The following is a 14,351-nucleotide window of genomic DNA, read 5'->3' as shown; positions in this document are numbered from 1 at the left end:
AGGTTGTGATGCTGACCTCCACGTCCTCGTAAAAGAGGCGGGCGTTTTGAGCGAGTTGAACACACACATGGGAGGAGGTGGTCCTGAGAGCTGTCCCAATGCCCTTGGGAATTCCTGAGGGAACATCAAGTCCGCAGCAGAATACTAGTGTAGCATGCTGCACAGTAATACCAGATGCAAGGTAAGTGACGGTGTACCACTCCTCCACCCAGCAGCACACTGCACCAACACCTTCGCCACCATCATAAAGCCCATTGCAGTTAGCAAAGCTCCCTGTCAGCCGCGGCTATACCTCGATAGCAGGCCTGGCTTGTCCGCCGCAAACCGGGAACCTACCTGGAGTGGTCCACGGCTCCTCTCCTGCAAGACCCCAAAGACTGGCAACCAGTGAGGAGGACTGCGACGGCAGCGGACGCTGGACAAAGGGCCGTGTTCAAGATGGTGACGGATGGAGGAGAGGATTGATGCTGCCAGGACAACAGGTCTTTAAGGCCAAGATACGACTGCATTCTTAAGAACTTTGAAACTTTGTTGGCGCCAAAAACTTGGCGACCCTTTGTGTACTGTCAAGGTGAAGTCTACTATTACACTCCAATCGTTAGTTTAGTTTAGAGATAGAGCATGGGAACAGGCCCTTCAGCCCTTCAAAAGGCATGTGGTTTTGCAAGCTAAATGGCCTCTGTAAATTGCACCTAACTCAAGAGTGCATTTTAATCCCCTGGACTAACCATGTGCCCTAATTATGTGTGTATGTGGCTCACCTAGTCCGCCCCGACCAGAGATCTACATACACCAGCACCATCCTATATGATAAGAGGGAGAGGATAAGAGGCTATATTTAAGAGATAGTAAGATGTGGCCCTTGTGGCTAAAGGGGTCAGGGGGTATGGAGAGAAGGCAGGTACAGGATACCGAGTTGGATGATCAGCCATGATCATATTGAATGGCGGTGCAGGCTCGAAGGGCTGAATGGCCTACTCCTGCACCTATTTTCTATGTTTTCTATGATAGGGACAATTTACAATTTTACCAAAGCCAATGAACCTACAAACCTGTATGTCATTGGAGTGAGTGTGGGAGGAAACCAGAGCACCCGGAAGAAAATCACATAGTCACGAGAACGTACAAACTCCGTACAGACAGCACCCACAGTCAGGATCAAACCTGGGTCTCTAGCGGTGTAAGGCAGCAACTCTACCGCTGCGCCACCGTGCCACCCTTTGTACTTATCTAGGAGGTTGCTTATCTATAGTATGATTTTACTGGATTGTACGCAAAGAAAGATTTTCACTGTGCTTAGGTACATGTGACAATAAAGTATTATCAAGTTCCTAGATGTGTACTTAAAGAGCCATGAGTTCAAGGCATGGATCCAATGCTGGAACATGGGACTACATTGATAGTTCTTTCTCGATGAAAGCAGACACACGATTGAGTGAATGTGTTGGAAATATTCCATGATTCTAGAAATACCAACTCCTGCCCCTGTGATCTCCCCATATTAAAACTACCAATTCTGGATTCAACAATCCCATTCCTCCAAGGGTGGCACAGTAACGCAGCTGGTTGAGCTACTGCCTCAGAGTGCTAGAGGCCCGGGGTTCAATCCAAAGCTCGGGTGCTGTCTCTGTGGAGTTTGCATGTTCTCCCCCGTCACCGCATGGGTTTCCTCTGGGTGATCTGCTTCCTACCAGATTCCAAAGACATGTGGTTTTGCAAGTTAAATGGCCTCTGTAAATTGCACCTATCTCAAGAGTGCATTTTAACCCCCTGGACTAACCATGTGCCCTAATTATGTGTTTATGTGGCTCAGTATAGATATTGCTTATGTGTTCAGTTTAGTTTAGAGAAACAGCGTGGAAACTAGCACTTTGGCCCACCAAGTCCATGCCAACCAACAACCACCCGCACACTAGTTCTTTCCAACATACTAGTGACAATTTGCAGAAGCCAATTAACCGACAAACGTGCCTGTCTTTGGAATGTGGGAGGAAACAGGAATACCCGGAGAAAACCCACGCGGTCACAGGTAGGGAGAATGTACAAACTCCGTACAGACAGCATCCATAGTTAAGATCGAACCCGTGTCCCTGGCGCTGTAAGGCAGCAACACTAACGCTGCGCCACTGATGTGTCTTGGGAGATCTTGCAAATTTGAGACGGTACAAATGTTAGGTTATGATACTTTTGCAAGTCATTCTCTCGTACATCGGTGCCAGCCTGCGTGACTTTTCACACAGTGCACCAGACAGCAGTGCAGCAACTGTAAGGAAAAACTTTGAAGCTACCTTGTAAACAAGAGTCAGGAATCAATACAACATCTAATAGAATTTATTGATGTGAACTCTTGTCTCTCCAAGAGGACAGCATGCAAAAACAAGGAACATTTGCAGCAGAAAGTAAGCTTCCTGCATGCTGTTGTACAGTAAATCTATTATATACAGAAAACATTAAAAAAATCCACTGGACTATAGAACTGAGTGGAGATGCAACAAGGAACATCAATAAATATCATAACAGCACAGAGAAATACCAAATGTCACTGAGCAGAGACACCAATTTGCCTCTGAAAATGCATGACTTAGCAGATACCACTTTTCACTATAAATTCCATTACAGCCGTTTATTATCTGCAGATGCAGAAGGTATGAGTGACATTCTGCCAAGCGAGCGTGATGTCATTTCTTTATGGAAAAGAAACGAGCTCCCCACATTCGATGGGATAAAAATGGAGTCCCCAATTAGGCACAGTGCTGTGCTCTTCCTTCAGGTGCGAGACCCCTACTTCATTGGCATGGCGATGGTTAAACTACAGCCTCATTACTATAGGAATTCAATTACAGCTTTGGCTGTCAGGGCAAAATGCAATTTCCTGCTTCAATCAAACGCTCTGTCTGATCAATTCTTCAACAACACTGCCTCTATGAACTTGTCTGACTGATCCCAGAACTTGCCTGCATGTAAGTGCCTGGAACTAAACAACAAAATGGAAGACAAACGCATATTCTTTAAAAAAAACAATAAAAACAAGTGATCAAGCTACGTGTCCTGTTTAAAGTGCACTATAAATACTAGTTTTTAAAGATACAATCAATAGGGTTCAGATAGTACCTTTGATATATTTGTTATATTCTTGTCAAGGAAACATCATATACAGGTAACAAGTTTGTTTGGCATTCGTAGTAAGCGTAGAATTGGAGCCACGTGATCCTGTCAAAACAGAAAGTGTTTCAAACTATTTTGTTTTCCTAACACTGGAAAGACGACAGCCTCATGGCTCAGTAGCAGCTGTTTTACGTGGGGTGGCTGTGCAGAGAGACTGGGCCACTGGCACGTGGTGTCACTAAACGCTGAAGTAACACTATCGCTAAGTGGCTGATGCGTTAACGACAGGGAGATTCTGCTGCTCTCCTCGGAGCACCAACTGCTTGCGGATACGGATACGGCCGCTTCCCAGGAATCACTTAAAGGCAGTGGGCCCCGAGCGATCTATTGATGGTGGCGGCTGGAGGTGGACGGAGGCTGGGTAAATGCAGAGCGAGTAGGAAAGTTGAGGGGTTTGCATCCTCCACTTGCATAGAGGAGAAGTAATCGAGGACCCAGCCAACAGCACACAAAAGGAATGCTTCTCGCCGATTTCAGGAAAGCTACACTGAACAAAGCCAAGTTTCTTTACAAAATAAAAAAACATCCAGAGAAATCTTCACTTCACTCCACTCCACTTTCTTTTGTGAGTGTTTGACAACTTAAAATAATTTAAGCCATTAGAAATGACAAAATAAAGAACTGCAAATGACAGCAGCCACCTTGCTCCCAACTTCATATGCGCACGTCACTGAAATGCAGCCTGTGCCATCTCTCTGGCTTGGAGATGACACATACCTGTTTGCAGGCTGGCAATCATTGATAGCCACCTAGTGTAAACCTTGGACTGAAAGACCTTTAACAGTTTCTAAAATAGCAGGCCAACACATAGGAGTCTGTCTCTTTAAGGCAATATTTTAAAAAAAAAGTCAACCTACAAACAACCAAAGAATATATATTAAAAACTATTGGAGTGTCTGCAAAGGAAGGACAAGCGTATCAGTCACATACTCACAATTTTTGTTACCAAAAAGTTGACATCTAAATAATATTTTGCACAAAAATATACAAGTCACAGATTGCGTCACTTGGTTACGTTTGGGTGACTGGGGTTGGGAGATGTCTTCCTGCTGTGGAGTTAAGACTTCTGCTTGTTGTTGGCTGTATCGGGCCTGTGGTCTTTTCTTTCCGAGACATTGCGCTTGACTTTTGCATTTACGGGGTGCATCTCTTGGTTGAGTGATGGGCTGGAGTGTGACTTCTTCATCCCAGTGGCATCGTTCTCCACGCTGTTCAGTATCTCGGGCCCCCCTTCCTTCAGGAGCTGAACATAGGTCTCGTACCGAGTTTTCTGCAACAAAAAGACGGCATGGTAGTGAGTGCATGGACAGAAGGCTACACTAAGTAAGGTATTACGTTGGTGCACCGGTAGAGGTGCCATCTTACAATGCCAGAGATCCGGGTTCAATCCTATCAGTGCTGTTTGTACAGAGTTTGCACTTTCTCCCCGTGGTCACATGGGTTCTCTCCGGATGCTCCAGCTTCCTCCCGCACTCCAAAGAAGTACAGGTTTATAGGTTAATTGGCTCGGAAAAATTGTAAATTGTCTCGAGTGGGGAGGGTAGTGCTAATGGATGGGGTGATCATTGGTCGGCACGGTCTTGGTGGGCCGAAGGGCCTGTTTCCGCACTGTATCTCTGAACTAAGCTGCTGCAATGGTGTCGGCTGCATCCATCGGAACGAAGATGGTAACCATCAAAAACATCTTTATCTGCTCCCCCTTGAAGAATGAGGGTTAAGCCACTGATACTCTATCTTTTACCATCTTCATCTGCATCCATTCATCAGGTAGCAACAGCTATATCATAATGCTCTTGCAAACAGAGGGAGACATAAGATGAGTTATTAAAATGTTATACCATTCTGGGACATGTTATGAAACCTTCCAACCGTGAGAGATGAAGATGCCATGATTGATGTTACTCAGGAAATACTTTGGGACAATCCATTAACACGACTTCTTCTCGCCTTTAAGCCATCGCCAAGCTGATTTGATGCACACCATTTTGTGCAAACTAAACGAGACCTGGGTGTCATGGTACACCAGTCATTGAAAGTGGGCATGCAGGTGCAGCAGGCAGTGAAGAAAGCGAATGGTATGTTAGCTTTCATAGCAAAAGGATTTGAGTATAGGAGCAGGGAGGTTCTACTGCAGTTGTACAGGGTCTTGGTGAGACCACACCTGGAGTATTGCGTACAGTTTTGGTCTCCAAATCTGAGGAAGGACATTATTGCCATAGAGGGAGTGCAGAGAAGGTTCACCAGACTGATTCCTGGGATGTCAGGACTGTCTTATGAAGAAAGACTGGATAGACTTGGTTTATACTCTCTAGAATTTAGGAGATTGAGAGGGGATCTTATAGAAACTTACAAAATTCTTAAGGGGTTGGACAGGCTAGATGCAGGAAGATTGCTCCCGATGTAGGGGAAGTCCAGGACAAGGGGTCACAGCTTAAGGATAAGGGGGAAATCCTTTAAAACCGAGATGAGAAGAACTTTTTTCACACAGAGAGTGGTGAATCTCTGGAACTCTCTGCCACAGAGGGTAGTCGAGGCCAGTTCATTGGCTATATTTAAGAGGGAGTTAGATGTGGCCCTTGTGGCTAAGGGGATCAGAGGGTATGGAGAGAAGGCAGGTACGGGATACTGAGTTGGATGATCAGCCATGATCATATTGAATGGCGGTGCAGGCTCGAAGGGCAGAATGGCCTACTCCTGCACCTAATTTCTATGTTTCTATGTTTCTAAACAGGTAGGGTCCTGTTTAGGTGACAGGATGATTGGCCCTTGCTCTACAGTGTTGAGTAAGGAGAGATCATCTACTGGTAAGTTTATGCTTGAGTACAAGATGCCACTCGACTGTGGTTCAATAAGATGCCCAGACATAGTCTCAAGGTTCAAACATGAACAATGTCCACCAGGAAGGGGGCAGCAGACAACACTTGTGCAATTGTATCCCAGGCGCTTGAGTCAGATCAGAAAGTCATTGTATTGTGATGGCACAGTGATTAGATTACTGGAGTATTAAGCGGGCGGGGGGTGGGGGCGGGCGGGGGGTGGGGGTGGTTGGCAGGTGGGTTGAAGAACTGGCGGTGATGTTCCCAACTATGATAAAGACCACAAGCTTCTGAACTTTATGGACATGGGAGCATTATTTTTACACTATCAATATCTATTTATTTGTACGTTTTAATATATATGCTGAACTTTATTTTGTTGTTTATTATGGGTTTTACAGAATACTATGTTTACATATCTGTTGTGCTGCAGCAAGTAAGAATGCAATTGTTCCGTTAGGGACATATGACGATAAAACACTTGATTCTGACAAGGTCCAACACACTGTACCGTACCCTTACTCCCTCCAGCCACCCATCTCCCTTTCTCATTTACCCAGCATTCTTTCTAAATCCTCAGCCCCCATCATCCAGTTCCTTTCCCCTCTCTGCCTTCTCCACCTGCTTAACGCTCAACCCTCCTTTCCCAGGATATCCCCAATTTTATTCTCCCCTGACCCTGTTCCATCTACCCATCATCCCTCCCTCTGAGTCTACATTCCACTCCCTGCCTTCATTGCCTATCAGATTTCACCATTCCCATTCCTTTGTCTTCTCCACGTATCGCCTCTGGCCTTGGATACTATCTCCATCCTTCTCGCTCCCAACTGACATCAACTTCTTGTTACCTGGATCCATCTATTATTTGCCAGCTCTTGCATTTACCCGCACCTTCCCAAGAGGGCTAGAATACAAAAACATGGATGAAATGTGGAGGCTCTTTAATGGGCTGGTCAGCATTTGGAGTATCGTGTGCAATTTTGAGCACCATATCTGAGGAAGGATGTGCTGGCCCCCTAGAGAGGGTTCAGAGGAGGTTTACAAGAATGAGCCCAGGAATGAGTGGTTAACATTTGATGAGCGTTTGATGGCACTGGGCCTGAACTCGCTGGAGTTTAGAAGAATGAGATGGGACCTCATTGAAATGTACCAAATAGTGAAAGTCTTGGATGGAGTAGATGCGGAGAGAATGTTTCCACTAGTGGGAGAGTCTAGGACGAGAGGTCATAGCCTCAGAATTAAAGGACATTCTTCGGGAAGCAGATGAGGAGGAATTTATTTAGTCTGAGGGTGGCAAATTCATTGCCACAGAAAGCTGTGGAGGCCAAGGATATTTTTAAGGCTTCTTCTTCTTGCGTGTGGCGTGCACAGCCTAAAGTTGTAGGACAACTTGTTTTATTTGATCTTATTTGATTCTGCATTTGTCGAAACAGGGCGGACCACGTGAAGGTTGCAATCTCCCACCCCTTTTTAAAGCTGAGATAGATAAATTCTTGATTAGTACGGGTGTCAGAGGTTATGGGGAGAAGGCAGGAGAATGGGGTTAGGAGGGAGAAATGAATCAGCCATGATTGAATGGCGGAGTAGACTTGATGGGCTGAATGGCCTAATTCTGCTCCTATAACATGTGACCATCACAAGTCTGAAGAAGGGTCCCCCACCTGAAACATGGTCTGTCCATTTCCACCCACAGATTTCCTGACCCGCTGAGTTCATCTGGCATTTTGTTTATTTCTCAAGCCACCCTATTACTTTACTTTAGAGATACAGTGTGGAAACAGGCCCTTTCTGCCCACCGAGTTGACTCCAACCAGTGATCACCACATACACTAGCACTATCCTACACACCAAGGACAATTTTTTTTTACAGAAGACAATGAACCCACAAATCAGTTGGTCTTTGCTGTGTAGGAGGAAACCAGAGCACCCAGAGAAAACTCACGCTGTCACTGGGAGAATGTACAAACTCTGGGCAGACAGCACCCGTAGTCAGGATCGTACCTGAGTCTCTGGCGCTGTAAGGCAGAAAGTCACAAGCAATAAGGGATGGGGTGTTAAGGGCCAACCTTGCTAGCGATGATCGCATGAATAAATTTTAATCGGATGACCAGTGAAGCCAGAATATTCTGTCCAATGGAACCAATAAGAAGAGTGGTGTAAAGAACAAGGTTCTGAAACCTAGTTGAATAGCTCCAGCAGATATAGAGATCCCAGAATTAGGCCATTCAGCCCATCTAGTCTACTGCGCCAATCAATCATGGCTGATCTATCTCTCCCTCCTAACCCCATTCTCCTGCCTTCTCCCCATAACCTCTGACACCCGTATTAATCAATAATCAATCTATCTCAGCCTTAAATATATCCTCTGATGGCCTCCACAGCCTTCTATGGCAATGAATTCCACAGATTCACCACCTCTGACGAAAGAAATTCCACCTCATCTCCTTCCTAAAAGAACGTTCTTTAATTCGGAGACTATGACCTCTAGTCCTAGACTCTCCCATTAATGGAGACATCCTGTCCACATCCACTTTATCCAAGCCTTCAATGCATCTTTGCTATGAGAATGAGTTTGGATTGGGCTTTTATCTACAAGTGAGGCTGAATATGGTGCGCCAGAGAATAATTATTAAAGAATAAAAATGAAAGAATTGTGACTTTGCAGCTACACTAATAAAAATAAGTAGCAACTTCTATTCAAATGAGTTTAAATCTTCAAATGGATAATCTCTTCTCACCGGTACTACATTTTGCTGCTCTCATCTGTGGAGTTGAGAGAGAGGGAAATGTGAAAGGAATTAATTTAATGCTGTAAAGGAACATACACAACCCATCAATCATTCATCTCGCTAAACCCACAGCTGATTTCTTCATTGCCGGGTATACTCCACTGCATGGAATACAAATGGTGTCAGTTCTTCTAATAATGCTGAAGAATTTCATGCATTCAATTCCTTTATCAAACTCATCAGTCAATAACTTAATTACCATTGTAGTGCATCAAGGAGCTGCTGAATAAATGTTGATAATTACTAATGTTGCTGTTTGCACTTCGGGCTCAGATTAAACAAAGAACAATTCCCCCTGGTGCCCCTGGAGACAGCCATAGATTTTGATACAAACAAATGGACCTTTGTGGCTCGCACGTGTCTGCTGATTATCAGGAGTCTAGAGCTGGTATACGCTTCCCCTCAAAGCCAGTGCTCCAATGTTTAGTTTAGTTTAGTTTATTGTCACGTGTACCAAGGTACAGTGAAAAGCTTTTGTTGCGTGCTAATCAGTCAGCGGAAAGCCACTACATGATTTCAATCAACCACGGTGGACAGACACGTGATATAGGGAATAACGTGAATAAGGTTTAGTGCAAGATGAAGTCCAGTAAATTCTGGTCAAATATAGTCTGAGCGTCCTCATTGAGGTGAAAATCAAAGAAAGGTAATAAATCGAGCTGGTTTTCTCTGACAAGGTGAGAAAATTGAGAAGTTAACGGAGCTACGCCCAAGAGATGATACCTTGACTCCAATGTATCAATTAAGTCATAGTTCCACGTCCCATCACCTATCCATATTCTCCAGTGATGTTGAGATGAACTAAGCCTCTGTGCTTTGAGAGTAATAAATCTGGAGGTGTAATCGCAAAGAACTGCAGATGCTGGTTTACAGAAAAAGACCCAAATCGCTGGAGTAACTCAGCGGATCAGGCAGCACCACTGGAGAACATGGATAGGCAAAGTTTTAGTTCGGGGTCCTTCTTCAGAAAGGTAAATGCTTCCATTAGTCTTCTTTCCAAATATAAGATATTTATTATAGTTAGGAACAATTAATTAACCCAAGGAAAGGACATTGTTTGTATTGCGCGATTCATGATTCCTGGAGAATGCTCTAGATATATTTTGCCAATTTTCAAATATGCACAAAAGAAGGAAAATGTGGTGCAACGCAAACTTAGAAATTAACTGTTTCAGAACCGGGTGAGGGATGGGTAAAGATATGAAGTAGGTATATCCCTTTCAACTTCCCTTTTTTCTTCTTTATTCTCTTTTTTTTCTTATCTCACTTCACTTCTTTGTTTTCTCCATTTCTTTTCTATTTCTTCTCGAACTAATAATATCACTATATATAATATTCTCGTTCTCTCTATTTCTTGCTTTTCTTACTCGTTTTTTTTACTATTAAATTTAAAATAAGAAGTTGTACACAAAATGTAATATGTTATTCATGTCTTATATTATTGTACACTACTTCTAATAAAAATATTTAAAGAAATATTAAAAAAAAAAGGAGAATGTCCCCATCAAAGATATTCTCGTTGTTCTCATGCCATTATCCAGCTGCACCCTGTACTACTCGCCAGAGTTGTTCTTTCTGTTAGAGTGCTTGCATCTTTATCACTCTTTGGTTGACAGATTTCCTGCTGAATTACTGACTTTATTTATTAATTGGTGGCCATTACATACCTATGGGCCCTAATGTCTACCTTTCTCACGAGTGGCAATATCTGTACGTTAATCCAATTGAACTATTTCAAGGCTTCAGCAGGTCATGCAGCATCAGCAGAAAGACAAGAAAGGGTGGCACAATGGCGCAGTGGTAAAGTTGCTTCCTTACAGCGCTAGAGACATGGGTTCGATCCTGACTACGGGTGCTGTCTGTACGGAGTTTGCACGTTCTCCTTGTGATGGCGTGGGTTTTCTCCGGGTGCTCTTGCTAACTCCCACAGCCCAAAGACGTGCAGGTTTGTAGGTTAATTAGCTTCTGTAAATTGTCCCTAGAGCATAGGGTAGAACCACTGTACAAGGTGATTGTTGGTCGGTGATAGTTTTTACGCCGTGTCTCTAAACTACTTTGAAAATCTAAACCCTTCATTGATTCTGATCTGAAATGTTAACTCTGTTTTTCTCTCCACAGATTCTGACAGACCTTTGAGTGTTCCCAAAGTTTTTTGTTTTATTTCAGATTTCCAGCATCCAGAGTTTTTTGCTTTTCCTTTCAAGAACTCCGTCAGTTCACCTCACTGCTGGCTTAATTGAGCCCATCTGGTACAACCTCCCAGTGCCGGGATTATACTCATAAATCTGAAAACCACTGTATGGTGACATCCATATTTCTTTGTAAAACAGGTAATTCCATTCACACACATAGCCTGAGCCAATGCTATAAAATGAACAAGTTGCATCGTGCCTTTTGTCGGAGATGCTCAGCACATAACATAAACGTGAGGGAGCTGGAGACGTCGGATGTGAGGAGTGTGGGCCAGTGGGAGGGTGAACCGGGGCATTGCCTCAAGTGCCTTCAAGGTTGGCTGATGCAGGCGCTCCCGGGACACACAGATGGCCACAGTGAGTAGTGAACAATGGATGGACAACTCCTCAATGGGAAGCTGGTTCTGGCTCGGTTGAGGAAGCGAGGAGGAGGAGGCGGAGTGTTCATTAGTTCATAAGTTATAGGGGGACAATTTGCCATTCGGCCCATTAAGTCTACTCCGCCATTCAATTATGGCTGATCTATCTTTCCGTCAGCCCCTTTCTCCTGCCTTCTCCCCATAACCCCTGACACCTGTACTAATCAAGAGTCTGTCAATCTCCGTCTTTAAAATACCCATTAACTTGGCCTCCAAGGCCGTCTGTGGCAATGACGTCCACAGATTCTCCACCCTCTGACTACAGATTTACCATTCTTTGACTGTGGGAACTCTGCTGAATTTTGAATTGGTTGGACCCTCTTGTAACATCCCATGATCTAGAGTAAGCAACATCTCCAAGTGAACCAAAAATACAACATCAATTGCAAGTTGTTGTTTTTTCTTCTGCTTTCAGTACATCAAGTAAAATGTCAATTCAGTTTTCATCCGAATAAACAATGTAACGCAAAGCAACATCACGACAACATCATATGGCTAATGCTCGGCTGATTATAGTTCTTGCCCTTCAGTCTGACTCGAATGAATGGTTGCCAGAATTATGAATTCACCCTGTCGATCATTTCACAAACACCATTCTACAGTAAAAGGTCAGCAGATCCAAAGTAAATCTAACAAACTGCAAGTGGATGTCTCATATTCATGATTCATGTTCATATTCACAGTCCTGCGCTCAATTCTTTTATGTGCAAATTACATTGTGTTAAATGTCCTTCCCCATTTTTCAAAGTCCAATTTAAACTGCATTCTCTAATTGCAGTTTTATTATTGAAGGCAATATCCCAAGGAGATGGCAAGGTCTACAAGGTTAACTTTTAATTAGAAGAGTAGGAGGTAAAATTGGGCATGGTTTCCATTCTAGGTTGTGTTGTGGGGCTTCAAGTAAACAATAATCTTAACCGAAATGTAAAATTGCCGGGTCCGAAGCTCCTCATGACCCTTTTGCCAAAATGCCTGTGCTCCTTCCCACTGTGTTTAGTTTAGAGATACAGCATGAAACAGGCCTTTCGGCCTACTGAGATCAACGATCCATACACTGGCTTTATCCTACACTCGAGAGGCAATTTATCAAAGTCAATTGACCGACAAACCTGCTCATCTTTGGAATGTGGGAGGAAAATAGTGCACCCGGAGAAAACCCATGAACACAGCAAGAACGTGCAAACTCTGTACAGACAGCACCCGTGGTCAGGATTGAACCCGGGTCTCTGATGTGTCTGTAAGGCAGCAACTCTACCGCTGCGCCACCGTGCTGCCCCCACTGTGTGGAATCCAGAAATTAATGGTTTGTGTATAATGAATGCTATCTCAAAATAGCATTCTCTACTTCATCAAAACTTATTGACAGCTAATTCCCGGGAATAGACTAATGATTTCGAGACACATTCAAATTCCAACAGGCAGCTGTGGAGGTTAAATTCAATTGATCAATAATTTAGAATGAAAATCTCGTATCAGTATTACTCGTTATGAAATGGCATTTAATCATATCTCAAACATTAATGTTTTATTAATCTACTCTCTTTACCTTGCCCAGTCTAAATATGACTCCTGGTTGGATTAAAGGGATATTGAAGACCAATGCCCCCTCATGTCCTCTAGCAAGCTATTCAGCACCTTTACCATGCATCTTTTCAAGGGATAATAAGGGACAGTTAATAGACAGGATTGTCACATTAAGCATTGTGTATAAATTCATGAGGGGGCTAGATAGGGTGAATGCTGAGTCTTTTCCCCAGAGAAGGGGAATCCAGAACCAGAGGACATTGGTTTAAGGTGAGATTGGAATGATTTAATAGGAACCTGAGGGGGCATCTTTTTCATATAGAGGGTGGCGGGTATGTGAAATGAGCTGCCAGAGGAGGTAGTTGAGACAGGTACTATAACAACATTTAAAAGGCATTTGGACGTGCACATGGATAGGAACAGTTTAGATGTTTATGGACCAAACGCAGGCAGGTGGAACTAGCACAGATGGGGATCTTGGTTGGCATAGTCAAGTTGGGCTGAAAGGCCTGTGTCGTGCTGTGTAATGTTTTGACTCTAATGCTGAACTAATGGGGATGGATTCTGTGGTGAATTCTGACCCTTCACCAACTTGTTTTAGAGGGAAGGGCGTTGAGTAGTCCTCTGTGCAGATAAACACATCTTTTTCCTATTGTGAGAATTTAGAATTATTTATATTCAATAAAGCATCCCAGATAAATATCGTTAGCACAGTGGGTATTTATTTAGTTTAATACTTTAGTTTAGTGCTTAATGATACAGTGTAAAAACATGCCCTTCGGCCCACACCAACCAACAGCCATTCATGCATTTATTCTAACCAACACACCAGCGACAATTTACGGAACCAATTAACAAATCTTTGCAATACAGAAGGAAACCAGTGCACCTGGAGAAAACCCATGTGGTCACAGGAAACATGCAAACCCCTACAGACAGCACGTGTAGTCAGGATCGAACCTGGATCTGCGGAACTATAAGGCAGCAGCTTTACCGTTGCACCACTGTGCTGCCCCTTAGTTTAGTTTAGTTTAGATATACAGCGCGGAAACAGGCCCTTACGGCCCACCGGGTCCGCGCCGGCCAGCGATCCCCGCACATTAACACCATCCTATACTCACTTGGAACAATTTCTATATTTACGAAGCCAATCAACCTACATAGCTGTATATCTTTGGAGTGTGGGAGGAAACCGAAGATCTCGGAGAAAACTCACGCAGTTCACGGGGAGAACGTACAAACTCCGTACAGACAGCACCCGTAGTCAGGATCGAACCCGGGGCTCCGGCGCTACATTCGCTGTAAGGCAGCAACTCTACCGCTGTGCCACCGTGCTGTTTTTGAATAAACCGGAGTCTTTGAATAAACCAAAGAAAACTTTCCTTCCCCATGTTTATACTCCTTTGGACATGTTGGCTACTTTGTTGTAGACTGTATATCTAATGC

General features: G+C 43.8%; 1 protein-coding gene across 12 annotated transcripts in view; it reads right to left on the bottom strand.

The window, feature by feature from the left end:
- Positions 1-2,315: 2,315 nt before the first annotated feature.
- psd3 (pleckstrin and Sec7 domain containing 3) overlaps positions 2,316-14,351 on the bottom strand; it is a 480,227-nt gene continuing 468,191 nt past the window's right edge. For all 12 annotated transcript variants that reach the window (XM_033021839.1, XM_033021856.1, XM_033021848.1 and 9 more), the window contains one exon: positions 2,316-4,435. In XM_033021839.1, coding sequence (XP_032877730.1) covers positions 4,223-4,435 — 213 coding nt within the window. In that variant the 3' untranslated portion in view covers positions 2,316-4,222. The remainder of the gene's footprint in view (positions 4,436-14,351) is intronic.

The sequence above is a fragment of the Amblyraja radiata genome, chromosome 1 (genome assembly GCF_010909765.2).
Source record: "Amblyraja radiata isolate CabotCenter1 chromosome 1, sAmbRad1.1.pri, whole genome shotgun sequence".
In the NCBI taxonomy this organism is placed as follows: Eukaryota; Metazoa; Chordata; class Chondrichthyes; order Rajiformes; family Rajidae; genus Amblyraja; species Amblyraja radiata.
This window is presented reverse-complemented; position numbering and strand designations above follow the sequence as displayed.